Source organism: Spermophilus citellus, assembly GCF_964194105.1.
Source record: "Spermophilus citellus genome assembly, chromosome: 9".
Taxonomy (NCBI): Eukaryota; Metazoa; Chordata; class Mammalia; order Rodentia; family Sciuridae; genus Spermophilus; species Spermophilus citellus.
In genome coordinates, this window is record NC_138191.1 from 14,329,938 (window position 1) to 14,356,722 (window position 26,785).

Sequence of the window (26,785 nt, forward strand, 5' to 3'; positions counted from 1 at the left end):
TTAAGTTTTCTATATGCCACCAGATATGGTATGCCTTTTATGAAACTAAGGAATATATTCTTAAGTAATAATTAAAACCAATATCTATAGTCTTAGAATCTAACTATAAATGTATTAATAATGAAAACTTGTGCTTAGATAATGTACTGTTGATATTGGGATCTGTGAACATTGTCTTTCTCCGCAAAAGAGGGATTTTGGAGCTATACAAGAACAATACAAATATATAAGGGGAAAAACATTAGCACAACCATTTCACAAAGCTAGAAAGAATCATGAGCAGTATGAAAAGACAAAGAAAGAAAGGACCACAAACAATACAGGTCTATTCAACATTAGATGAGGTAATATCTGCAGCTGATGGAATGTCAGACAAAGAGTTCAGGATATACATGCTTCAGATGATCTGGAGTCTCAAGGAAGACATTATACATCAAATTCAGACAATGAAAAATCACTTTGACAATGAATTACATAAACAAATCCAAGAAGACAAAGATCAACTCTATAGGGAGATAGAGGATATAAAAAACAAACAGAAATCCGGGAAATTCAGGAAACAATAAACCAAATTAAAAACTCAAATGAGAGTATTACCAGCAGAGTAGAACACTTAGAAGATAGAACTTCAGACAATGAAGACAAAGTTTTTCAACTTGAAAAGAACATAGACAGCTCAGCAAGAATGTTAAGAAATCATGAGCAGAACATCCAAGAATTATGGGATAACATCAAGAAACCAAACCTAAGAGTTATTGGGATACAAGAGGGTACAGAGGCCCAAACCAAGGGAATGAGCAATCTATTCGATGAAATAATACTAGAAAACTTCCCAGACTTCAAGAATGAAAAAGAAATCCAAATACTAGAAGCCTACAGGACACCGAATATACAAAATCATAAGAGATCCACACCAAGACACATAATAATGAAGATGCCCAACATACAGAATAAGGAGAGAATCTTAAAAGCCACAAGAGAGAGGAAGCAGATTACATTTAGGGGTAAACCAATCAGGATAACTGCTGATCTTTCAACACAGACTCTGAAAGCTAGAAGATCCTGGAACAACATATTTCAAACGCTGAAAGAAAAAGGGTTCCAACCAAGAATCATGTATCCAGTGAAATTAAGCTTCAGGATTGAAGATAAAATAAAAATCTTCCATGATAAACAAAAGTTAAAAGAATTTGCAGCTAGAAAACCAGCTCTTCAAAACATCCTTGGCAAAACATTACAGGAAGAGGAAATGAAAAATAACAATGAAAACCAACAGTGGGAGGTAGTACAGTAAAGGAAAAACTAAGCATAGAGGAAAAACAAATCATGTTAAGTATTGTACATAACCAAATATGGCTAGAAATACAAACCATATCTCAATAGTAATCCTAAATGTTAATGGCTTAAATGCACCAATCAAAAGACATAGGCTAGCAGAATGGATTAAAAAAAAGATCCAACAATATGCTGCCTACAGGAGACTCATCTGATAGGAAAAGACATACACAGACTGAAGGTGAAAGGTTGGGAAAAATCATATCACTCAGTGTTTCAGTGTTTGAAATACATTGTTCCATGACCTTCTTGCTTTCAGTGTCTGTGATGAAAAATCCGTTGTTAACCTTCATAACAATGTGTCTTGGCATTGGTCTACTGTGATTTTGTGTGCTCGGTGTCCTGTATGCATCTTCAATTTGTATATCTGTTTCCTTTTTTATTTCTGGAAAGTTTTCTGTAATTATTTCATTCAGCAGGTTACTCATTCCCTTGGTTTGAATCTCTGTACCTTCTTCTATCCCGATGACTCGTAAGTTTGGTTTTTTTATGTTATCCCATAACTTTTGGATGTTTTTCTTGTGATTTTTTACCAGCCTTTCTGAGTTGGCTAGACTTTTTTCAAGATGATATATTTTGTCTTCATTATCTGACGTTCTGGCTTCTACTTGCTCCACTCTGTTAGTGATACTCTCAATTGAGTTTTTAATTTGGTTTATCATTTCCTTCATTTCTAGAATTATTGTTTGATTTTTTTTATAATCTCTATCTCCTGATAAAGATGCTTAACTTCTTCTTTTATCTGTTTATGTAATTCGTTTTCAAATTGTTCTTTCACTGTTTGAATTTGCTGTCTCATATCCTCTTTAAGGTTCCATTCCATCTGTCTAAGGTGTTCCTTGAGTTCTTTATATGACCATCTTTCTGATGACTCTAGGTCCTCCTGAATATTTAGGCTGTCCTGCATTGTTTGTACTCCTTTTCTTCCTTGCTTTTTCATGCTGCTCATGTTACTTCTTGTTCTGTTTGACTGCTGAGTTACTGTTTACTCCTATAAATTTATTTAATGCTTCAGAGGAAAGGTATTAGAAGGGAAGGGAAGAAGTCACTAAAGAGAATGAGAGTAAGCAGGTAGAATTCAAAGAAGGGGGAATAAGAAAATTGAAAAGAAATGAAAAGACAAAAGAAGAAAAAAAATAGGAAATAAAAAAAAGAAAAAAAATTTTTAAATAATAATAAAAAAAATTAAAATTAAAAGAAAAAACAATTTAAAAAAATTTAAAAAAAAATTAAAAAACAACAAGAAAGAAAAATGAAAATGAAAAAAAAAAAACCCAAATCTAAAAAAAAGGAAGAAAAAAACAACTAATAAATGCAGTTTTAGAGTTTGATTAACTTCTCTTCCAGTAGGTGGAGCTGTGCCCACCAGGCCAAGCTTCTCCTGTCAATACGCGGGAACCAATCACTGTGCAGCAGTTCCTCCTCCCAGACTGGGCGAGTCTCCAATCCTGAGTGCCTAGGGCCTCCTCTTGTGTCTAGTCACTTCCCACTTTTCCTCTAGCCAGGCCCCTCTCACGGATGCCGCTCACCACAATGCTGGCTACATGCCAGGTCGGCTGCTCCCGGGAGCCCTGTTTTCATGAACAACTGGGCACACTCTCCCTGTTTGCCATTCCCTCAGACCCTAAGTTTTTATAGCTTGGGACTGAGAATCCTCGTGAATTTCATTGCCCTCCGGTAGCTGGTGCAAGAGACCTCAGTTGTCAGCACTGGTGGGAGCGGTAGCCGGGAGTTCCGCGCCACGTGCCACGTCTGATTCCCTTGGTCTGGCTATGAGGCTCACGGGAGAGCTGGGAGGGGCCCTTATGAGAGAGCTGGGAGGGCCCCTTAAGGTTTCCCCGATGTGTGGAGAGGGAAGGCTAGGGAATTACACACCTGTAGCCACAGGTTTCAATGAAGTTATCTCCTCCGCTGCAGTCTGGTGACGTCAGTTCTCTGCCATGGTGGTATCCCTTGCAAATGGCAACAGTTCGTTTCCCTTTGCCGGGTGACCAATGCAAAGGGTGGGTGCTTACTGTCTCTCCCAAGCCCCGTTTCAAACCTGTGGCCACTACCTATGAAGGCTCGGTTGGCATTTACCTCCGTAGGATCAGAAGGGCTGACCAGTTGTTTCAGCCGGATGGATTAGTGCTGAGTCACAGCTGTTTGTCTGCGGGAAGCAGGCGAACGGCAGCTTGAATTCAGCCAATCCGGGCTCAGTGTGTGTTCTGAGAGGCCCAGACTGTTCGCCCCAGATCCACGTCAGCTCAGCATTGCCTAGTGATCCTGAGCAAACAGAATTTAGACTGTTTACGACTCCCTATGCCCGCACAGCTGAAGAGGTCAGAGACTTGATCTCTCCTCGCCTGCCGCCATGTTGGATCTCAATATATCAGTATTCTTTACAGTATTTACTTAAATGCTGTGCCTAATAATTCCCTAGAAATCCTATGAAGAGAAACTTGATGTGTAACTGATTGTTTTAAATATCAGAAATTAAACCTTTAAACTTAGATGGTAAACATTAGAGCAGTTGAGCCTTCTAGGAATGTTCCTAAGTTGTACCCTGAGAGCCTTGACACCCATAGTGTGATCAAGCATGGGCCATGTTTTAACTAGCTCTTGTTTTCTAATTCCCTTTGGTTCTTCTCTGAAGATTGCTTTCTTTTCTGAGCCTCTTAACACAACACTTAGAGGATTGGCTCTGTACAGCCTCCTCTTATCCCTGACAAGTTAACCCAGCAGCCTCCAGTTTCTGCTGGCTCCCTCCAGTGTGCAGGCTACACTCTCTTCTTCCTGATTTCTGGTCTCCAACTCCAGGCTTATTATTAACTAGTTGTATGCCTTTGGCTGACCCGTTTGTCTCTGTGAGCTACTGGCCCATGTCTGTTAAAGGTGGACCTAGACTTAGATCATCTCTGAGGTCCCTGCCAATTTGACTTCTTCTTAAGAAAACTGGGACACACACTTAACAGGGGAACTTGCCCCAACATGTCCTCTTCAATACAGGCTGTTTCTACATGTGCATGTTTCATGCTTCATCCTTCTCTTCCTGGAATATGACAAAGACATTTGTTTCCCTTCAGACCATATAACTTGTAGCATGAACTGGGTAATAAAAGGAAAGTAGTAGGATCTGACCATATGGCATGCAGTAGGGCTACGGCTGGGGCACCAGGGACTTGGTGCACAGGAAGAAACAGCTGGAACCTGGAATCACCTCCAGACCCAGTGCATCTCCTTGTCTCATCCTCTTAAACAACTCCCACCATGTTCCTGCTTTCCTGCATGCTTTGCCCTAATTCCAGTGTCTGGGCATCATAAGTGGGGTCTAAGAGTTCCATCTGAACAGGATTCTTTTGTTTACTTGCAGGTGAAATCCTTACGGGCCCTGCTGTGTGCTCCATCATTGAGACTCTTGCCTTCCAGGAGCCACATAAGAAGCAAAGCCAACACAGGTCCCTAAAGCATGAGGAAGCCTAGGCCTACGCCCCTCCCCACATCTGAACAACTGCCTATCTGCTAAGGAGCATCTGTGTCCTATTCCTTCAAAGTTGGTACAGATCTGAAGAGGTGATCAGAGGTGTCTCCTACTAGGGTAGGCAGAAAGGCAGAATGACTTCCTGGCATTGATGGAATACCAGTAGTCAAATACCACCAGGCCCCCCACTAGGCAGAGTGCACCTAAGATTGCATGGTAAACCTTGTGACAATGCTTCTAAACAGCCTCAGTGGCACAGCACCTGTCACAACACAGTTCTCACCTCAGCAGCTCTCCTCAGAAGATCAACTTGGGGAAAATGATTGCCTCCTACACAAGGGTCGTGTGTTTCCAATGTGGAGCTTGTTGGCATTTCTGGAAGTACCCTAGTGAGCAGCAGGCACTGCTGGGACAGTGTCAGTGAAACTAAGCTGGCACCTTTCATAGATTTACACCTGACCAGGTAGCTCCTCTGGGCAAAGCCAGGCTGGACTTTGCATTGCACCATCAGGTCTGACCTCTTTGAGTCCCTGTGAGGAAGGAAATTGGTGACCTCCCATTCATAGCCTAGCACAATCTTCTTCCTTTATTTTCATGTTCTTCAAATTTTACTGCCCACTCCTCCACATTAAGTATGCTGTGCCATTTTGTTAAACTAACTTCCCTCAGGGGAATATGAGACTGATGTCCACACCAAGCCTATGCAAAGTCTTGCATATGGCAGCCTCTACTTGTTTCTTAGTGGTGTGGGCCAGGCCTCAATTGTACTGAAGCCTCCTTTGTGTCTTCAGAGTGCTCCTAGGGTGTGAGTAGTTGTGTATAAATGTAAGATAGAGATTTATTTATGTTGCTGTAGCCATACGTTGAAGGCCAACATCATTCATGGCAGGCAGGGTGAAACAGTAACGTCTTTAGGGCTTTCCGTGGCTTTTTTTTTTTTTAAGCAAAGTTTGTATAAATAGTTTCTTTTTTTTTTTTTGTCTTTGTTTCCCATTTCTACACCAGTCCCTAGAACAAGTGTTAGGAATAGAAATTAAAATTAGCCAAACCCAAAAAACCAAAGACTGAATGTTTTTGCTGATAAGCAGATGCTGATCCATAATGTGGGGTGAGGGGAATGAAGGAACTTTGGATTGGACAGAGGGGAGGGAGGTAAAGGGAGAGGTGTGGAGGTGTGAAGGATTGTGGAATGAGAGGGACTTTAATACCCTATATACATTTGTGACTACACTACTGGTGTTGACTCTGCACCATGTTTAGCCAGAGGAAGTGATCCATTTGTGTACAATACTGTCATGTATAATTAATTAGAATAAATTTAAAAATTAATATTAAAACAAGATAAAAATCTTTAAAAGAATAGAAAATAAAACTGTCATGAAGAAATTTATTGGCTAAATCTGAAGTCTCATTTTAAAAAAGTGACAATTTTTCCTCTTTGCCATTTTTCAAGAATTTCTAAGATAAGACAAGTGATTCTTAAACCTGATTTGCCTTTAGAATTTCACACGGAAGGACATATTTTGCTGTTTGTTCTGTAGCATTAAAACTCAGGAGTCAGAATGGCAGTGGAGAATTGGTTTCTTTCTATCCTGGGTTTGAGCAAGATAGAGAAGAACATTTTCTTTGACGTGTCTTCATCTTTGATGACTGTGAGGCATAGAAAGCTTTTATAAAAACAGGTCACAGTGTGGGCGAAAGGCAGGAAATACCCAAGTGTGTATTTAGCTAGACTGTGTTAATCAGGAACCTGTCTCAAAGTGTATGTTCCCCTTTGCAGTGCCCAAGAGTCGGGCCAGGCAGTCCACCAACCTCCATCGTCAATTTAAAGATCAAAATTAAAACAAATTTGAAGATTTTCCTTTCAAAGGGGATCTGTTTCACAGTCAGCTGTAGGGATTGTGGGAGTGACTCCCTGGGCTTAATATCAAGTGCTCTAGTGGGTGTGGGACTCTAATCGAGGATCTGCCTCTATATGTAAGTATCCCAGGTGATACTGATGCAGACACAGTTTAACAAACTGATGATTCTGATATGGGTGGGCTGCAGACTACAGTTTAACACACATTGTGCATGTCATTGAGTCACAATAAATTTATTTAAGAACCTTAATTGATAATGATCATTTCATAAATTTATAAAAAAGTTTTAAAACAATCCTTCAGAAAATTCTTGTGTCCTTTCTCCTTGCAGAATTAAAATGAAGCTATTAGTCTACAGTTATTTCCTAGAAATAGTTAAAATGAACACAAACAATGACAGAACAAAAACTGTAATCATTATCAACAAAACTACCACCATTACCAGCAGCAACAACAAAATACCTTCAATAGACCTCCCTGTGTAGAGACATGGCCACTCCTTTGGAGAGAGATGAAATCAACCTGTGCTTTACACTTAACATTTAGCCATCTATTCCATGTGAGTTGCACTGTCTATTGGATTACTTCCTTCAAGAACTTCTACCCAAATCCCACCACAGGATAACACCATCCTTATAAGCTTAAGTGTCACTCTTTTAGAATCATTTTTTTTTCTTTTTGGTACTGGGGATTTGACCAGGAGAGCTTTACCACTAAGCTACATCCTCAGCCCTTTTTATTTTTTTCTTTTGAGACAGGTTTTCACTAAGTTGCTAAGGTTGGCCTCAAACATGTGATCCTTCTCTCTCAGCTTCTGGGATTACAAACATGTTCCACTGCACCAGCCTTAGGATAATTTTTTAAGTCAACTTGTGAGTACAGTCCAAACAAAAATGTCTTTTTCAATTTCAGCAAATACTCAAGGATTTCTTACCTTGAAGTCAAGGTTGCCAATAGCAACTTCCCAAATAAATATGGCAAAATGCAATGCACATCTGTTTGCTAATGCCTTTTACTTGTATATAATCTTTCATCCATAGGTTTTAAATTATTTGAAAGTTACTAGTTAACCTTAAAAATATCTTTAAGAGGGCTGGGGTTGTGACTCAGTGGTAGAGTGCTTGCCTAGCATGTGTGAGGCACTGGGTTTGATTCCCAGCACTCAAAAAAAAAATAAATAAATAAATAAAGATATTGTGTCCATCTACAACTAAAAATATTTTTTAAAAAAATACCTTTAAAAGGCAGATCAATCTTATTACCTCTCCTTTTTTGCAACTGAGAATCCTGAGACTCAGTGGTTTCAATATTCTAAGATACGTGGGTGCAAAGCCAAACTTGAAATCTAGAATCCTAAACTCACTGGGTCTTAGCTGTGAAAAATAATGCAATAAAATTTTTAAAATAATGGCTATGATGTTTTAACCATTTGTTACATACCAGGGAACAGTGCAAAGTGCTTTTTTGAATTTGCTTATTTAATTGGTTATCACTCAGACTCACCATGCTCAAACAGTAAGAGTTACTGAGACACAAGAAAAGTGGCTCTGAGAGAAGTCTGTGACAATTCAATGTTCTGCTCACATTACTACCTCACTTTAACCAGGAAAAGACACTCCACAGGTTGTCACAATAAGAGGCCTATGTGTCCACAGGAGAGAACAGCGAGGAGAAAAACTGGCCAATGTGTATAGTCCCTGAGATCCAGGCAAAGAACGATAATGGTTTAGTTATGCACAAGCCCAACTGCATCATGAGAGCCAAAAGTTTAATTCCCTTATCCGCTCTTGTGTTTCCTTTAATTCCACCACCTCCTATTAATGGTCTACAAATAAGAGCACAGCCGTATTCTGTCACTACTCACAACAGGGCTTTTCTGAGGCTTTTATGCAGAACAAGGTCACCAAAAGGCTGACAGCCCAATTTCACTGAAATCCCATCAGGGACAGAGCAGGTTTTCAGGGAATGGTTTCCTGGCCCCACCTATGACAAAGAGGGCACACCAGGCCCAAGGGCAGCTGGGATTCCTCCTCCCTATCTCCTTTTCCCTCTGTCACTCCAGGAATCCTGTCCTATTGAAAAATCCTGAGGAAATCCCAGCCCACAGCAACTTACAGAGGTTTCTTGGTCTTCCCCGTCTTGCAGGGACAGCATCTGTGGGTGGCTTTGGCCAACAGGATGATCAGAGACACCAAGAGACCCAGAAGCAACACGGAGCCTGTGGTGACGACGAAAGGCACATACCACGCAGATGGAGAATACACGTTTTCCCTGAAGACCTGGTAAGTGATCCTGGGCTTGAACAAGAGAGAGCCCGAGTGTGAGCAGAGGGTGGTTGCGTCTTTGATATTAAGCACTCTCCCTGTGTGTGTGTGTGTGTTCGTTCCACTCTGTTCCTGCTCTTACACCAACATCTATCTGCCCTGTTCTTGCTGCTTTCACCTATTGCCGTATTTATAGTCTTTGAAAGCACGCATTAGACCCAAACCCAGAAAAATTGGAGAAATGAAAAGCAACTCCAGGCCTAATTTAATTCTGTCTCTTGTCCCCTTCCCCAAAGCTAAAAGATCCATTGGCTGTTTTTCTGCAATAACAGCATAATCCAGGGACTAATATAGCCCTTGTCTCTCACTGAGAAGGCATGAACCACGAAAGCTGTTTTTCTAACACCTCGTAGGCTTTTCAGTGTTCACTGGAGACAGCTGGCGCTGCCAGGTGAGTGGGCTGCTATCACATAGGAGCCTCGAGTTCAGCATCTGCTTCCTAGAGCAGGAGACACAGCAAACAAGCCATGGAGATGCCATAACTAGGTCATGCTGTAAGCCCAAGAAAGGTGGCAATGCCTTTCTCAAGGGAGCCTACTAGTTACACAAAGAGTCCTTAAGCTTGCTGGCCCCACTCATGGGGGGTCATATCCACTGGAGCACAGGAGAGAAACAGTACCCAGCTCCCAGGAAGACTCTGCCAAGTGCAAGTTGGCCACCGTGGTAGGTGGTTTTCTAAGGTTCCAATCACTTTCTTCTGGTATGCTACAAATATGGGGCCTCTGACCAGGGGTGCAACTTTTACTAGGAGAAGAAGGAAGGGGACAAAAGAAGAGAGACCAGTTCCTCCGAGGGGCAGAGGAGATAATCTTGTCAGATTCCAAGTTTCTCTCTTTCTTCTCTTTTATGGCACCTGCTATTTTTTTCTTAACAATTACCACAATCTACAATTATTTTATTAATTGGTGTGCTTGATTGTAATCTGTCTCCCCTTCTAAGTCAGTAGCTCTCAACCTTTCATGCACAACAGAATTCCCTTTACAAGCATAGATTGCTGGCCCCCACCACCAAGTTTCTGATCCAATGGGTCTAGAGATGGGGTTAGGGATTCCAGGTTCCAGCCTCCTTCCTTGGAGATCATGGTTGGGTGAGGTATAACTAATAATTTGGAGTGGACTGGGCATGGTGGCATATTTCCAACTATTCAGGAAGCTGAGGCAGGAGGATTGCAAATTCAAGGCCAGTGTGGGCAATATATCAAGACCCTTTCTCAAAATAAAAAGTAAAACAAAAAATGGCAGGGAATGTAGCTTAGTGGTAGAGCACTCCTGGGTTCAATCCCCAGTTTCACAAAATAATACCAATACCAATAACAATAATGATAATGTTAATCATAACAATAATCTGGAGTGGGTCTGAAAATTTGCATTTCTTTTTTTAAAATTATTTATTTATTCTAATTTATTATATATGACAGCAGAATGCATTTCAATTCACAGTACACACATAGAGCATAATTTTTCATTTCTCTGGTTATACACAAAGTAGTATCACACCATTCATGTCTTCATACATGTACTTAGGGTAATGATGTCCATCTCATTCCACCACCATCTTTTCTACCCCCTGTCCTCTCCATTCTCCTCCCTCCCCTTTGCCCTATTAAAGTTCCTTCATTTCTCCCATGGTTCCCCCCACACCCATTTTGGATCAGCATCCATATATCAGAGAAAACACTTGGCCTTTGGTTTTTTGGGATTGGCTAACTTCACTTAGCATGATATTCTCCAACTCCATCCTGCAAATGCCATGATTTATTCTCTTTTAATGCTAAGTAATATTCCATTGTGTATATATACCACAATCTCTTTATCCATTCATCTACTGAAGGTAGTTTTTTTTTGTTTTTGTTTTTGTTTTTGTTTTTTTAAACCAGGATGGATGTAACGTTAAAAGTTCCAAGGGTCCAAGGACTCAGCCAGGGCTTTACCTACCTGGTGGCCACTCTGATCCAGCCTAATACCTCAACTCTTTGTAGCCCATCCACTCTTCTCCTGGATCAAATGGCTCTATTGATATAAACCACAAGGGCACGTGGTTCAGGATTCCATACCCCCAAGTGCTTACCCTGGGGGTGGTGGTGATGATGGTGGTGGGGTGGGGAAGGACTTTAATATTCAGTGTCACCGTCCCTGTTTCAACAAGAGCCTCAGCTTTCCTTCTGCCAGACAGCAAGTTGTCATCAGTTATGTAGACAATTAGTGTGTAGTCCCAGATCTTATCAAGGCCACCCTCGTAGTCAAAGCTGGATGCAAGCCGCAGACGTGTGACATTGGAGCCAGCATTGGGAGAGAAGGTGAAGTGACTGCTGATATTGCCTAAATGAGATGTGATACCAGGGTGTTGGTAAAAGGAAGAAGAGTGCAGATAGAGGTTTAGAAGAAAACTGCATTGAATGTCCACACTGGAGGGTGGATGGCGTGACTGAGGCATCAGGGCTGGGTCATGGCTGCATGGGAGATTTCATTAGTATAAAGAAACTCACTTATAAGCAGAGTGGCTGCAAACAAGGATGAGTAGAAAAGCACCACAGCCTACCTGTCCTAGGTGCCATCAGGCAGAAGAGATTTAATAATATGGTACAGCCCCCACTAGCTGACAATCCAGGATTTATTTAGCAATAACTTGTAACTCACTCTCAGACTGTTACAGAGCTGAGGACTTCTGAGAAACTGAGAAGGTGCAAAGTCCCCTACTTCAAACCTGGATTATTGTGATCAAGTCAGAAATATTTCAGACATGTTGCTCAGAGTAACAGGAATAGGTTGTTGAAGGGATAGGAAAAGGGAAAGGGGACACTGTCAAGGAAGAGAGTGGGTCCTCTCAGAAAGAAGAGGGACAATGTGCCTCTCCTGCACTCTTGTTTTATTGGAGATCCCAGAGAAGTTTCTAGAGAGTCCCATCCAGGTCCACCCCTTGACTTTTGACTGACAGCAGGCTGACATCCGACTTGGCAACTCTAGGTCACCTGGGCCCATGCTGACCAGTACTAATTGGGTTCTATGGTTAGGAGAATTTTATGGTTAGGAGGAACTATCCTTATCTCCCAGAGTCTCAGGATCTGGTCAAAAAAGTCTCCACTTTCAGGGTAGCTTGGGCTCCTCTTATCAACGTTATTTTGGGCCTCCATTTCTCCTGCAGTGAATAGGTAGTTTGCTGAGTAATGTGACATATCCTGATCACTCAGGCCAGGCAGGGCTACAGGTAAATTGCTTCTTTGAAAAGAAAGCATGCGGGGTCAGCCCAGTGGGCCCATTTTATAACATTATTCTCTTAACTCATGTTCCCATTCACATCTGTCTGTCCCCTAACATGACCACGAGTGGGCCACAAGAGGTGGAGCAGTCACATCCCTAACACAGGCTAAGTTCTCCCCAGGCCTTTCATGGAACCTGACTGGTCATGTAGGTTACCGATGTCCCTGGAGTTTCCCAAAGGAAGGTGCCTCTTGGTTTGGTATGGAGCGCAGCCTCAGGTCCTTCTAAACTCACCCCACCTCCTCACTAAACATGCACATAGCTCTGTTGGGGCTCACAGCACACAGCTCAGGGAGCCTGGGGCAGGACGGCTGCCAGCCCAGGCATGGCTCCTGCTCATTCCTCCGGTGGCTCCAGACTCATTACCGACTGAAAACCAGTAAATGGAGCAGGAGACATGCAATTTCTACTCCCTGAGCAGCAAAGTGCTCCATAAAGGCCTTAGGGTTCTCAGTATGGATTATTTCCATCTTCAGCAACTGTAGTCTCAAGGCAGTGTCTGCCCCTGGGTTTTGTGACACAGCCGGCTCAGAGGCTTCCTACTGTTCAAGTTCCTGCTCTGCCAGGGCTCAGCAGGTGGCCGAGATGGATTTTTACTCTTTCCTGTGCAATTGCTCTGCTTGTTTGGGTTTAAATCTCTGGCCCCAGCACTTCATTAGATGAGCTATTTTGGCCTAATTTCCATTGAGAGGTGCTCTTTTTTTCCCCCACAATGGTATATTTTTAAAGAGAGAAAATGAATGGCGCAGAAGAGAATTGCTGAGGACACAGTTTCAAAATGCATTTAATCTATTTAATCTATTGTTATCCAGAGAGAGGCCTAGGATGCCCTGCCTCCCGTGACAAGCTTTTAGGAAAAGGGGCGGTTGAGGAGTTAGACTCAATTTTTTAAAAATTACACTAATAGGGGTATGTGACTCATAGTTTGGAAATTTGAGGGATGGGATTCACTATCAATGGGATTCACCCATTCTGAGACCTGTGCACAGCTGAGTGTATGGGTGTGGGAGAATTAGGTGAGATGGGGAAGCCAAGAAGAGCACGGAAAGCAAAGGATCACTAAACAACTCATTCCTCCTTCCTCATTCAAACCCCACCCCACACGGAGCCCGGGCCAGTGTGTGGACACATGCCACAGTCCTGTCTCGGAGACAGGTCCAGGGCTGTCCACAGCAAATACTGTACCTGGGCCAATGGAGTAGCGAAAAGATCTGGGGCTGGAATCCAAGTCAGTACATGTCAGCTTGAAATTCTGAATGTTTGTGCCAACTTTCAGATCCACTGGGATGGCTAGGAAATAAGAGTTGGGGGTACACATTGGCTTTTCATCATTTTCTCCAATGATGTTCACAGTGACCTAGAGCAACAAGAAGGGGTGCTTACTGTATGCCAGGTACTTTCCATGGATTAAGCTCACTTAACCTCACAAGAGGAGGATACATGATAATTCCTTTTTTATTTATTTATTTTTTTGGTTTGTTTTATAGTACTGGGGACTAGAACTCAGGACCTCAGGCATGCTAAGCAAGTGCTCTACCACCAAGCTGCCTCCCCATTTTGTTTCAATTTATGGATGAGGAAAAGAAGACTTAGAGAGATGAGGTAATTGATCTAATACCATTCAGCTGGTAAGAGGCAAAACTGGGATCTGAATTCAGTTCTCTTCTATCCTTAATCCCAACCTGTTAACATCTTTGTCATTTGCACCCACATGCACATGTGTGTGCAAGTAGCCTATGCAGATATTCACAAGCCTCATGATACACACAGGCACCTCCATGCATGCGTTCCCTGAGGTTGATGCTGAGTTCTTTTCCCAAGTGGGTATAGATTTGCAGGGACCCCACGCACTTCCTTGTTTGCCTTCCCTTGTGAATTGGAAGCTCAGTCTCTAACTTTGGTGGACACAGAACCCTGGTGGTTCTCAACCCTGGCTCCGCTTTCTTGAGCCAGTTTCAGACCAAATGAATTGGAATCCCAGGAGGGTGGAGCCAGGCACGGTTTTTCATGTTCTCCAGCAGATTCTGACATGCAGCGGTGGCTGAGGAGCGCTGGGCCAGAATGAGTGGGCCTGGTGGAGCTGGGATCTCATCTGTAACCGGGGCTATTAGCACCACACTGAGCCCAGGAGCTGACCTGCCACAAGCCAGGGCCAGTCTATTCTCTTTCATCACAGTCCTTTGTGCCCGGCAAATTGGCATATATAGACTGGGATGCCTGCCAGCAAGAATCATAGAATGTCAGCTGAAAGGGACTTATATGATCATTTAGTTCATTACCCTTTTAAAAAGCTTATGAATTTTGAGTCATATTCATTCTACTTTTGAAATTTGGGGATTTCAGCCCTTTCTGAGCCTGGGAATAAATTGAAATGTTCACTCTAGTTAGCTTCCACAGTAAAGTCCATTCTTTTTCTCAAAAAAAAAAAAAAAAAAAAAAAAAAACCCGTAGCCTAACAAACACTGCAATTATCTCTAGCTTTCCTCGGCTAGCAATGCCCAGTCTCTCACACATCATTGAAAACATCATCCCATTAATTCAAAACAAGTCATCAGAGGAACTGAACTATTTGGGTATTGGATTTATCAGGGGACTTTCCGCTTAAGAAGTACCGAAATAAGGACATAGAGATAAGCCTTGTTCAGACCCCCTTGGAAAATTAAGATCAAAGTTGATAAATGAACTCATTCTCCTGACTCCAAGCCGGTCATTGTCTATATCACACAGGAATCTGCTGCTAGCTAAGAGTCCATTTGCCTTCATGCTCTTTTACTTTACTAGTGGGAAAGAACAAGGAATAGTTGTGTCTTTGTGGTCATGATGTTGTCTTCAGATAATCCTAACCCCTCACCCAGTGGACCTATTAGACCCTCCTATGACCCTGTTGTGCTGCTACTCATGTGGCCATGGACTAGCAGAACCACTGGGAAGCATGATAGAGATGCAGGATCTCAGGCCCCACTCCTGCTCACAAGAATCTTCCCAGGATTCTCAGCATCAAGGGATGGAAAGCATTGCAGCAGTAGACATCAGCTATGGTTTGGAGGAGTGTCCCCTAAAGGTCCACGTGTTGAAGGCTTGGTCCCCAAGGACCAAAATGGTGGAACCTGTGGGAGATGGGCCCTTGGGAGAGGTCCTTAGGTCATTGAAGGTGTGCTCCCAAGGGGAGTGTGGGACCCTGGCCCATCTTCTCTCTCTCTGCTTCCTGCTCAAATTGTGAGCACTTTCTGAGATACCCACTCACTCCCACCATGACATGCCACCCACCTTCACTAGGAGCCCAAACAAATGGGATTTATCCATTTGTCCACCTAATCATAGACTTTAACTTTCTGAATTGTGAGAATAGCCTGCGTCAGGTACTTCATATAGTGACATAAAGCTGACTGATACAGCAGCATTGTAAGATCTACCCCATTTGGTGTATATGGCAAAACACTCTTGGAGAGGAGACAGGTATCGATAAGACCACACCCGACTTCCAGCAATGTGCATCCCACTGCAAGCCCACATGGAATGCAAAGTGAGATTTAAAGGGCCTTAGAAGGAACCTTGTCCCACAAAGTGGGTTTGTGGGTTGAACAAATACCCAGTGTCTGGTCATCCATCTCAGTGCTTCTCCCAGTCACACACAAACTTGGCCTTCAGATACAGATGTGGATCTTTATGCCCTGGGCACTACTACTCATTTCTCCTTGCCTCTGCCAGATTTGCCCTGTGAAGATCCCTCTTTGCAGCAGAGAGATCCTGATCAACCAGTTAGATAAGTGAATGTACTCACAGTGACTGAGCTGGTGTCCTCGCCATTGGTGGCCTGGATTCTGAGAATGTAGATGGAGGTTGTCTCATAGTCGGCTTTTGTTATTAGCTGAAGTTCTCCTGTCTTGGGATTAATCCAGAATATGTTTGGGTACTGGGGGCTGGCCCCTCCAGAGGAGATGGACTAGACGATGCTGCTCTGGGGGAAGTCTCCATCGGTTGCTCGCACCTGTCCAACTCGGGTTCTAGCTGGAGGAATAAAGCACCTGGGATTAGTCCTGACTGGGTTGGGGAAGCAGATGGCCCAGGAACATGTATCTTCACAGCTATGGGCAGAAAGACTTTTGGAAGACTCCTTGCGGTTCAGACCCTGCATGTTTTATATCTTCAATTCTCTTAAGTTCAAATAATGCTAATGAGCACCCACTAGGTTATTGGCTCTATGATCCAAACAGTCCTGTGAGGTGTGAAAGACAATTCATGCCTTTAAAGAGGCTCTGAGGGCACCAATTATTTTGTTATCATAAACAACAGGGCAAAGAACATCCATCCCCACATATCTTTTTGTCAACAGTGCTGTCTAAAAGTCTTTTCTATTTTTCAGATTTTCCTATAATGAGCATGAATTGTTCTTATAAACAAGATGAAAAGCACTTTAAAAAAAGAATTTAGCAACTGATGATTACAGAGTGTAGATTTTAAAATACAGTTCCATTTTGCCTATTTCACAAATATCATTGGTGTGGCAGTTGGAGTTCTAGCTTCCTTGTTTTATAGAAGTTCTTTCTTAAAAATTACACTCCTCCTGGGCAGAAAGCTTCTGTTATTCTTTAACCTAGTGTGTGACCCAGAGCAGGTGGTCAAAAATAATTGCAGTGAATTCATCAAAAGCCTATTCCTGCTGAATGAGTTTTTCGCTGGGTGAGGTATAAGGAATTAAAAGCATTTTCTTTGGACCTTCTTTTTAAGTGTTTTAAGACTTAATGTCAAGAGATGGAGACGATAATAAAGAAAGAAGACAGTGAAGAGGAGATCATTTTAGAGGGAGTGCTCTGGATTTGGTTTGGTTTTTAATATGGAAGAAATGTCCATGTTCTCAAGATCAAAGGCTGTGGGGACGTCTGTTACACTCCAGAGTTTATATACTCGATTATAAAGGAGAGCTAGAAACAGTATTACCTTCAAACCCAGGGAGATGAGGACAAACTGAAGTTGGGAGTAGGAGTCCTTTCTTGTTGGGAAAAGCCTACGAAAATCAAAGTGTAATAAAGGGCCAGCAGGAAAAAAGTGTCCAGTGAATCTGAGCAGAGAGAGAAAATGTCTTTATTTTGTTTTTAAGTGAAGAAAATAGAGAAATGGGAAAGTTCTACTTTCAAGTTTCAATTCTCTTAGTGAATTGACCAAAAAAAAAAAAAAAAATCACAGTGGAAACCAAGAGGAAAATTTTAGGTTACAAAAAGGGAGGATGAGCAGAATCAGGCAAATCGCCAAGGAAGCAACCAGGGGATTCAGGGAAATGCAGTTTAATCCACAGCTCCAATACACAGTTTCACCTGAAGGATGCAGCAGCAGCAAGGACAATTTAAAAAAAAACATAAGAGGTGCGATAAACACTAATCAGCTGTGAATCAATGTGAAAAACATGCCTGGGGGCCTCTGGAAGGAGCCTTCCAATTGCAGAAAGCAGAGTGTGCATTTGGACCAGAGCCCTGTGGCCTACCTCTCGACTGACTCACCTGGTCTTATTTCAGACACATTGAATACATAGAATGGCCTATCAAAGATGAGGGGAAACTCATCTTCTGGGCTTGTTAAGATAAAAATGTAGATGTTATCTAAAAAATGAAAATAGAAACAAATTTAAGTCAGAATTGTTATTTGTTTATTCAACATTTTTAAAGCATCTTCTGGGCAGGTTCAGGAATACAGGTGGATAAGGTCTGATGGTTCCTTCCTTGAAGACGTTTAGGGCAGTCACCTCCTGATAAGCACAGGTACAGGTCACTATGGCACCTTACAAGGACGAAGTTAGACAGATGAACAGGGTGGGATGGGGGAATGTTCTAGGCATGTGCAAAAATACCAAGGTGTAAAACCACATGATTCACTCAGGGCAACAGTAAACTGTTTGGTCTAGTTGAAAAAAGTAGGGGGCAGGGCCTTTCGGGGTGGGGAGGAGATGCCTCTAGTGAGTTAAAAAGCAGCAGTGGGATGATGAAAGTACTCGTATGCCAAGCCAAAGTTTGAACCTCAACTTGACAATGAGAAACACACTCAAGGAAATTATATGATGGCATGTGCATTTCCTGAAAAATCACTGACAGAAAGGAAGATACATTAGAAAGGAGCAAGACTAAAGACGGAGAGACCCTTACAAAACCCTTAAGTGTTGTAATTCAGTCAAGAAAAAGGAGGCCCCTGCATCAGAACCCAATCAGAAGGCTGGAAGACCTAGCACAACTCCTTCAATTACTTAGCACAGTTTTTAGTCACTGATGCTCAAGGAAGATACCACATGAAAAAAAACCAAAATGATACTTGCTTTTATAGTAAGGAAAGGCCACGTCCTGCACCTGGATTATCAGGGTGTATTTATTGCCAGCTGCTAGATTACTTGGATTTTCACAATCTAGATCACCAATCAACTAGATTAAAACAGAGATATTACACAAATAAACAATCTATTCATCAAACTGACAAAGACATTTTCCTATGCTGCTGGAGGATATGTAAATTAGCATAATCCTTTTGGAAGCACTTTTCACATGCATTTGAGGGGGTTTTAAAAGTGAAAACCATACCATTGTGCACTGCTAGAGAACTTATTTAAAAGAATTTACCAACAGGCAGGCGTGGTGGCATGTATCTGTAATTCCAGCAATTTGAGAGACTGAGGCAGGAGGATTCCAAGTTTGAGGCCAGCCTCAACACTTTAGCAAGGTCCTAGGCAATTTAGTGAGAACCTGTCTAAAATAAAAAGAGCTGTGGATATAGCTCAGTGGTAAAACACCCCTGGTTCAATCTCCAGTATCAAAAAAAAAAAAAAAAAAAAAAAGAATTTACCAACCTCCATGGCTTCAGATTAGTTAAAGAAAAGCATGAATTGAAACTTTTATGCAAAGGTAGTTCCATTAGTTAATATACTTAAACCTATATGTATATAATTTACATAAAATACTCTCATAGAAAAGTCAAGAAACATATATCAAAATATTAACTGGTTCTCACTGAATGGCAAGGCTTTTCTGTACTCTCTACCTTTTCTACAGTGAACATGTAATAATTTCCTAAACAGAAAAATAATAGAAATTAATTTTAGATGACAGTATGAGTAAAGTTGGCAAGACTTTCTTGGGGACTGAAGACGGGCTGGGCGGATAGGTAGAGGAGGAGGTGGGGTGAGGGGCAGTGAGCTGCTTGCTCTTTTCCCTGATGGCAAAGCCCTGCAGCTTCACCCTTGTGGCAGGCACCTTCACCACCACCACCCACACTCTCGGGCAGGAGCCTCGGGCAGGAGCCTCGGGCAGGTGAAGGTCTCGCGCAGCTTGTTGAGACCTACCTCTATGCTCTGATTCTGCTTTTGCCCCTGCGCTGCCCTTCCCACCCTCCTTGTCTTATCCTCCTTTGGGTCTCTGGCTGTTCTATGATGCGATATGAAACCCATCAAGACACATTCGTGGCCCAGGCCCTGCTTTCTCTCCCTGCACGTCATATGAGGAATGAGCCCTCCAATAAACAAAACAGTGTGAGCACAGAGTGCAGGCCACTAAGGTGTCTGTAAGGGCGCACTGAGCAGGCCTGCGTGCTGGGAGCTAAGGGGAGAAGAGCCCAGTCCCCAGCGCCCTAGCCCAGCCATGCGTGTAACAAATGATTCCCAGTACCTGCGTAAAATAAAGAGTGACCCAGACGCAAGCTTGCTATTAAATTTGTCTGTTACAGAGGCTCTGAGAGGGGGTTACCTTGGAAATTTCTCTCAATGGGGCAGCAAATGAACTATGCATGTTGGACCAGCTTCCCCAATGCCCTCTTAATGATGCAATGACCATAAACTGACCACAATTTTCCCTGAGCCAGCTGGATCCTGTAAAAATCTGTGACTGCTCCCCACTCCAGATGGCGTGGTGAAGTTGAATTTGTTGTTTGGTGCTTCGCTGTCCTCATCAAAGCAGAATTTGTTCAGGTCCAGAAGCGACGTCCGGTTGGCTGCTGTTTCAGACACCATAATGCTGGTGAAAACACAGAGTCAGTATTTTCCCCCAACACATGGTGATGGAGAGCTCCTTCTAACCTAGGCCCTGGGCTCACACCTCGGCTTTATTTTCAGTTCAAAGCAAGTCCTTGGTTATTGAAGTAAATTCCTCCCAGATCTCCCTTTTGCAGTCCTTGCCTCCTTTCAGATTATTTTTAACATAGCAACCAGAGGCGTCCAGTTAAAATGTTGTCAGATTGTGTCAGTCCTCTGCTCCTACGTCCTAAGTAGCTCCTCATTTCACTTGACATCTAACTTTGATCTGAAGGACCCTCATGACATGCTGCATGTTCTCCCTTGGAACTCACTTCCTGTAGCTCCTGGTGCATGCTCCTCCTGCCATCTGACCTCCTGCCATTCCTTGCACACTCTGCCATGCTCTGGCCTTGGGTCGTTGCACTTGCTGTCATTGACAGTCTCCCAAAGGCCCGTGTATTAAAGGCTTGGCCCCCCAGGGTGGCACTGTTGGGACATGGGGGACCCTTTAAGATGTGGGGCCTACTTGGAGATCCTTAGATCACTGGAGGCATACCCTTGAAGGGGATTGTGGGATCTTGGCCCCTTCCTCGCTGTCTTTTGTTTCCTAGCCATAAAGTGAGTGGTTTTGTTCCGCTGCACACTACACCATGATGTGCTGCCTTACCTAAGTAATGGGGCCAACTGATCACGGACTGAAACCTGCAACATTGTGAGCCAAAATAAATCTTTCTCTTTATAAGTTGATTATCTCAGGCATTTGTTATAGTAACAGAGAGCTGAGCCACTCCCTCTTTGGCTTTCTTTAGCCTCTGATCAAACACCACCTTCCCAGTGAGGCTACCCTATCTAAAATATCAGTGACCCCTGCCCATGGCTTCCCCTCCTGTTCCCCTCTTTATTTCTAAATCTTAGCACTTAATGTAATCCAGCATACTACATATTTTACTTATTTATCCTGTTTATTGTCCGTTCCCCCCCACCCCAGACCATAAGTACTTTGAGGAAGATTTATTTGCTCTGTTTTGGGCACTCAGTAAAAGTTTGTTGAATGAATGAATGACAGCAGCAGATGAGAGCACAGTCATAAAGAAGAAAAGAAGAAAAATGTAAATTTCACCCCCAACCTTAAACTGTAGGAGTTTATAATCTGGTTAGAGAAAAGCCCTGTACGCTTGCAGCCCTTGCAGCCCTTGATCCTACATTATCTCCCATGCTTTGAAGGATGGGAATGCCTTGAGTAGTATCCCAGCCATACCAGTACAATAGAGAGGCTCCCAATGACCTAGTATCACTCATTCAAGAGAGATTTATTGAGGGTTGAATTTGGGGGTCCTAATCTCAGTTGACCCAAGGTCTAGACAAATAACACAAATGAATAAAGCTATCTCTAAACTCAGGCCCAGCTTAGTGTGGAAGACTCTGAGACTCTGAAGGCTTCATTTCATGGAGAGTTTTTATCATGTCTCTAAGTTTCAGCTTCTCCATCTATGAAATGCACATAAATCATGTCAGTGAGCTTTAACACCAGCCCAAACATAACACACCAGCCCAAAATCTGGTAGCTTAAAAACAACAAGCATTTATTTTATTTTATTTTTTCATGATACTGTGGGTTATCCCACAGTTCTTGTTGGGCTTGGCTGGTTCCTGTGGTCACTGGCAGTTCAGCTGGGACCGGAGGTCTAGGATGGCCTTGCTCACACTGCTGGTGGTGAGAAGGGGGTTGGTCTCCTTACTCTCATCCTTCAGAAGGCTACCAGGCTCTTCACATGGAGATCCCAGGGTTCCAAAAGCAGCAAGAGAGAGCAAGCCCAATGCACAAGCACTTTGCAAGCCTCCATTGTGCCGTGTTTGTGAATGTTCCAGTAGCCAAAGCAATTTACATGGAAAAGCCCAGATTCAAGGAGAGAGGTCCATCTCTCGATGAGAGGAATAATAAAATCAGATTGCAAACGTGATTTTCATAAGGTGGTGAGAGGCATGGGAAGATTTGTGGTTGGTTGTGTTTGTTCTTTGGGTATAAATTATATTTTGCCTTCGCAAAAGTTCTTACAAAAATATATTATGGCTTCCATGAGAAGGTGCCTAGAAGACCTTCAGCCATGGGACTGTAACTGACCACAGGCCCCAGCAGCTGTACTTTGAAATCTGTCCCTGGGTTTTGTAGTGAGGCCATGTACCAATGACTGAGTGGGACAGATATACTAAGATAGGCTCATTCTGTCCTTTGACAGATGACTTTGGCTTCAGAACTCCTGATGGCCTCGTGAACATACCTTAGACTAACCATACAATCTAGAACATTTCCAACCACATTCCTTCCTCTTTCCTTCACTCAGGTCAGATTTGCATCATGGTCTAAAGACTCCCTCAGCCTCATCCAGCTGTCTGCCTGTTTTCTCCCACAGGCATTTTCCCCAATAAAAGTCTTGCACACTTAGTCCTGTCTTGGCATCTGGTTTTCAGAACACCCAGACTAACGTGTTAAGTTTTATCCTCTGTACCTCTCTCTGCAACCAAATTATGCCCCTTTTCCATTCTACAACCTCTCTTAACAGCTGCTAAAATGGGCTCTGGGCTCAGTAACTATGGAGCAAGGATGGCTTTGGGCTGTGGAGGATAACTGGGTTTGTTTGCTGGAGAGAAAGCAGTCGTACCTGAGTCTCCACTATGCCTCACTGGCAAAAATCCTGTCTGTGTTTTAGCAGAAGTAGAAGCTGAGCATCCTCATTCCTGCATTGATCACACAATGCCATGGTACCATTCACAACTTAGAATAGACACCACTTATTAAACAGCAGCTGCATGCTGTATTACACTAAGCACTTTTAAAACTCTAATGCCTTCATCTCCAAGAGGTCTGAACTCTGTCCTCATTTTACAGGTGAAGAAAGAGCGATTCAAAGCAGTTTTAGGACTTGTCCAAGAAAGTTCATGCCCCTAGTTTTAGAGTCATTGTAAACTTTAAATTCCATCAGGGAATATCCAGGCCCACAGAGCAACGGCGTTCAGAGATCTGAGCCTTGATTACAACTCTGCAGAAGTCAGGAGATCTCACCATCTAAAGAATTCAGAAACCAGACCTTTCAAACCTTCCAAGTGTCTCAGGTTTTTAATTTTTATTTATTTATTATTATTATTGTTTGTGGCATTGTTTGAGATTGAACCTGGCATGTTCTTTCATTCTTCCCTGACTCTTGGTATTTCTCCCCTAAACGCATCACTTGGAAAGCCACTCCTTTTCATTCATCAATCCCTGCTTCAAAGGCAAGTGGCCTTAGCTCCCAATTGTCTGATCCCAGGTCCTTCCCAATGCAGAGGTGACTGAGCCCAGCCGCATTCTCTATGGCCCTGCATTCTCCTCCTCTTGCTCACAAACAGCTTGCGAGGCGCTTTCAGGCAAGCGCCTGACGATTTACAGCCTAAGTGGGGGCTACCTCGTCGCCTTTGATGCCTTAGTGGGGCCCTGGGCTCATTCTTCACCAGCCTGGGAAAGCCGCAGAGGCTTCGGTGCTAAGGGCTAAGAGCCCACAGGGCCCGCAGTGAGCAGCAGGGTGCGCCCGCCGCCTCCAGGCCACTCTGCCCTGGGTGCACAGCTACCCTCCAACCACCCCGTTCCTGCCGCTGGGTGCTGGCGCCCTGCCTACCCACTCTTCTCCCTGCCCGCAGAAACTTCAAAAATCACAGTATTCAGAGACAAGGGTCAGAGACTGAGGCTACTTTGTTTCCGTTGTCCTTCCTTTTTGTTCTGCTTGTGAGCTTGGCTTTGCCATGGTTAGGATGGAGACTAAGGCTTAAGGGCAGGAGGAGGTGGTAATGCAGGCTCAGGGTTTCTCAGCCCTAACCTGTCCTCCTGAGCGGTGGGATGCACAGACTGAGCTCCTGGAGGGCAGACTTGCACTCCTGGGGCCCAGAGGAAGGGGCCCTTTTATTGTCTCTTCACATCTTGGCTTTCATAGCCTGACTGGGAATTACCCTCCCTCACAAGTTCTGAGGAGAGACTTGAGCATTGTTTAGAATTAGCTCCGGTAATAAATATCATTAGTCCAGTTACTGAGTTAGTGTTGGCCTTCAGGGCTAATTTGAAGAGAAGATCAAGAGCAGGACTCTGTATGGGCTTGCCTGGATGGTCTAGGGCATTCAAAATGTGATTTCATCAGCTAATTTGGAACACAGATACCACTTCAGGGGATTTGAGACCACAGGAAGGCAGAATATGCAATGAATAGATACACACTGAAGGGAGGAAACAGGGGAGACTCCAGAAGATGCAAGCACTGGTATCCAGAGTTCTTACTCCTTACCTGAAACCCCTACCTACCTCTCTGGGGAGGGGAACAAAGAAGAAAGAAGGAGGGCCTAGATGGGTGGGACTTGAAGAGAGAAATTTCCCAAGATGTATTAGGACCACCTAGTGCTGGCATAGATTTAGATTTTCAAAGAAAGTGTGAATCTACAAATCATCCTTACTCTATCTCTAGAACCCAGACTTCTCTTAACTGAAGTTGGGTTCAATTTATGTACACAGGTCAAAATCCTGACTACCCATGGCAACCACTGTTATTCATCTAAGAGACTCTGAGGTACAGGAATGCTTATGTTGGAGGTAGGAACCTGTCACATGATCTGGGCCTGTGACTGAGTTTAACAGGGTCTCAACAGGAAGCAGATGGCAAAATAGGAGAATTCTAAGAGGCTTAGTAAAGGCGTTGTTACCAAGGTACACAGAGGGGACATGTGAATTTTAGGGGATGTGCAATGCTTCAGGATGTACTTCAGGATGTGCAATGCTAACCACCCTAGGCCCAGAGAAGCCAGTCGGGGAGCAGTTCCTGAAACCAGAACCCAGGGATGGAGAGTGCTGTATGCAGACAGCCGTCTTATAGGATCTTCAGAAGGCAGAGGGATACACTCAGAGGACAGACAGAGAGACAGCCAGGGGACTGCACTGACTTCACTTTCTCCCTCTTTCTAGGGCTCCCCATTGGTCAACAGAAGATGGAAGGTAAGGAAGCCAGTTGGTACCCTGAGGTCAGCCTCCTGCCACATAGGGCAGGGTGGAGACTGGATCTGAATGATCAGATCAGGCAGGCATCCAGAATAGAGAACTGTTTTGATATCAAGGTTACACTGACTCTCTAACACTAAGCTGGGTATATCAACTGAGAGAACAGGGAATCATTCATAAGTGAAATAAAGGAATTTATATTTCTGTTGATTACAACAATCTTTTTTTAGGGTCTTTTGTCATTTGCATGGCATACTTATATATTGGGTCCAAAGTCACCTGGAACAAACTTGCAAAACTTGTTAAAGACTCAAGAGACTTTCCCCATGGGGACATCTGAAACAGAGACCTGCTCTGGTCTTCAGTATTGCTCCAGATGCTCTGGTCTTCAGACCCTTGCTCCCTGCAAGGGTCACTGCTGAGATGCCTCCTCTAACTTGAGAAGGGCCCTCTTCAGACTCCCAAGAAACCAGTGACTTGCTAGTATATAAAACACGGAGATAAGGCTAACCCAGGGAATTGCTGATCTTGTTGGGGAGTTTTGACAAAATAGCTAGTAGAAAGAAAACAGTGTCCTCAAAAAGGCATACGGACCCAGAATTACAAGGAAGTTTATTTTAAAACAACTGTGAATAGATTGTGAGACAAAGAACAAATCAAACTATTCAAAATAACTCATATCCCACTTGTATCTGCATTTTCCCCCTGTTTATATGCTATTAAGTGGTGTAAGGTGAATTAGATGCTTTGTTTTGTTTTACATAAGTACTTGGTTTGATTTATTTAAATTACTAGTAGTACATTTCTCTGGGAGTTCCTAGTTACTAATCCTTAGTCTCTGGCATCTATTATAGCTGCTAACTAACAGCACCGTCTTGCCACTGGTAGCAATAAATAAAGAAAAGGCACAGTCCAGAGAGGTCTAACAAGTCCCTCTGGTACTTTTTACCAACAGAGCAAAATAAAAAATAGCTCTTAACAGAGTTGGAAAGTGGAGAAGGGAAATAACAAAGAGGAAAGAAAATGAAGGGGAGGGAAGAGAAAGGAATGATGAAAAAAAGCCTTCTGAACAAAATCAGACAGTGCAAATGTACTTACTGTAATGGGTCATTTCCCCAAATGCCCATGTTTCTTTGCTTCCTCCTGAGAACATGGCAGAGAAGCCAAAAGGTCAAGGGCCACCCAAGAAGCAAAATGCCCAGCACAAGTTTCAAAAGGTAAATACCTGAAGGTGAGCTTTCTGCACGTGGCAGGGTTGTCATTCACGTCTTCCACAACAAAGGTTATCTGGATGCGGTTCTCCTGGCCCCCAAAGGGTCTGTCCTTCACCAGAACTTCCACAGAAATGGTGGGATTCTGTCTTAATTCACCTGCATCTCGGTCCATCCTCTGAGCCACATGGATTGTACCAGTCACTGAGAAGGCAAAGGTCAGAAGATGACCCTCTGAAGACAAGTGAAGAGTAAAGGTGTGGAGACTAGGAGAACACTGGAGAAGACTACTTTAACACGAGGACTGACTTTTTTTTTTTTTCACAATCTGATCAATTTTA

At 43.2% G+C, this 26,785-nt stretch overlaps 2 protein-coding genes across 2 annotated transcripts in view; both read right to left on the reverse strand.

The window, feature by feature from the left end:
- LOC308656881 (F-actin-uncapping protein LRRC16A-like) overlaps positions 1–26,785 on the reverse strand; it is a 142,682-nt gene that overhangs the window by 69,548 nt on the left and 46,349 nt on the right. The gene's annotated exons all lie outside the window — the stretch shown is intronic.
- LOC308656746 (cadherin-related family member 3-like) overlaps positions 8,769–26,785 on the reverse strand; it is a gene marked incomplete at both ends in the record, with an annotated part of 60,145 nt that continues 42,128 nt past the window's right edge. Inside the window, 9 exon segments of the mRNA XM_081308124.1 lie at positions 8,769–8,954; positions 11,049–11,299; positions 13,424–13,595; positions 16,020–16,181; positions 16,185–16,246; positions 17,734–17,832; positions 18,513–18,642; positions 20,052–20,223; positions 26,459–26,648. Coding sequence (XP_081164250.1) covers positions 8,769–8,954; positions 11,049–11,299; positions 13,424–13,595; positions 16,020–16,181; positions 16,185–16,246; positions 17,734–17,832; positions 18,513–18,642; positions 20,052–20,223; positions 26,459–26,648 — 1,424 coding nt within the window.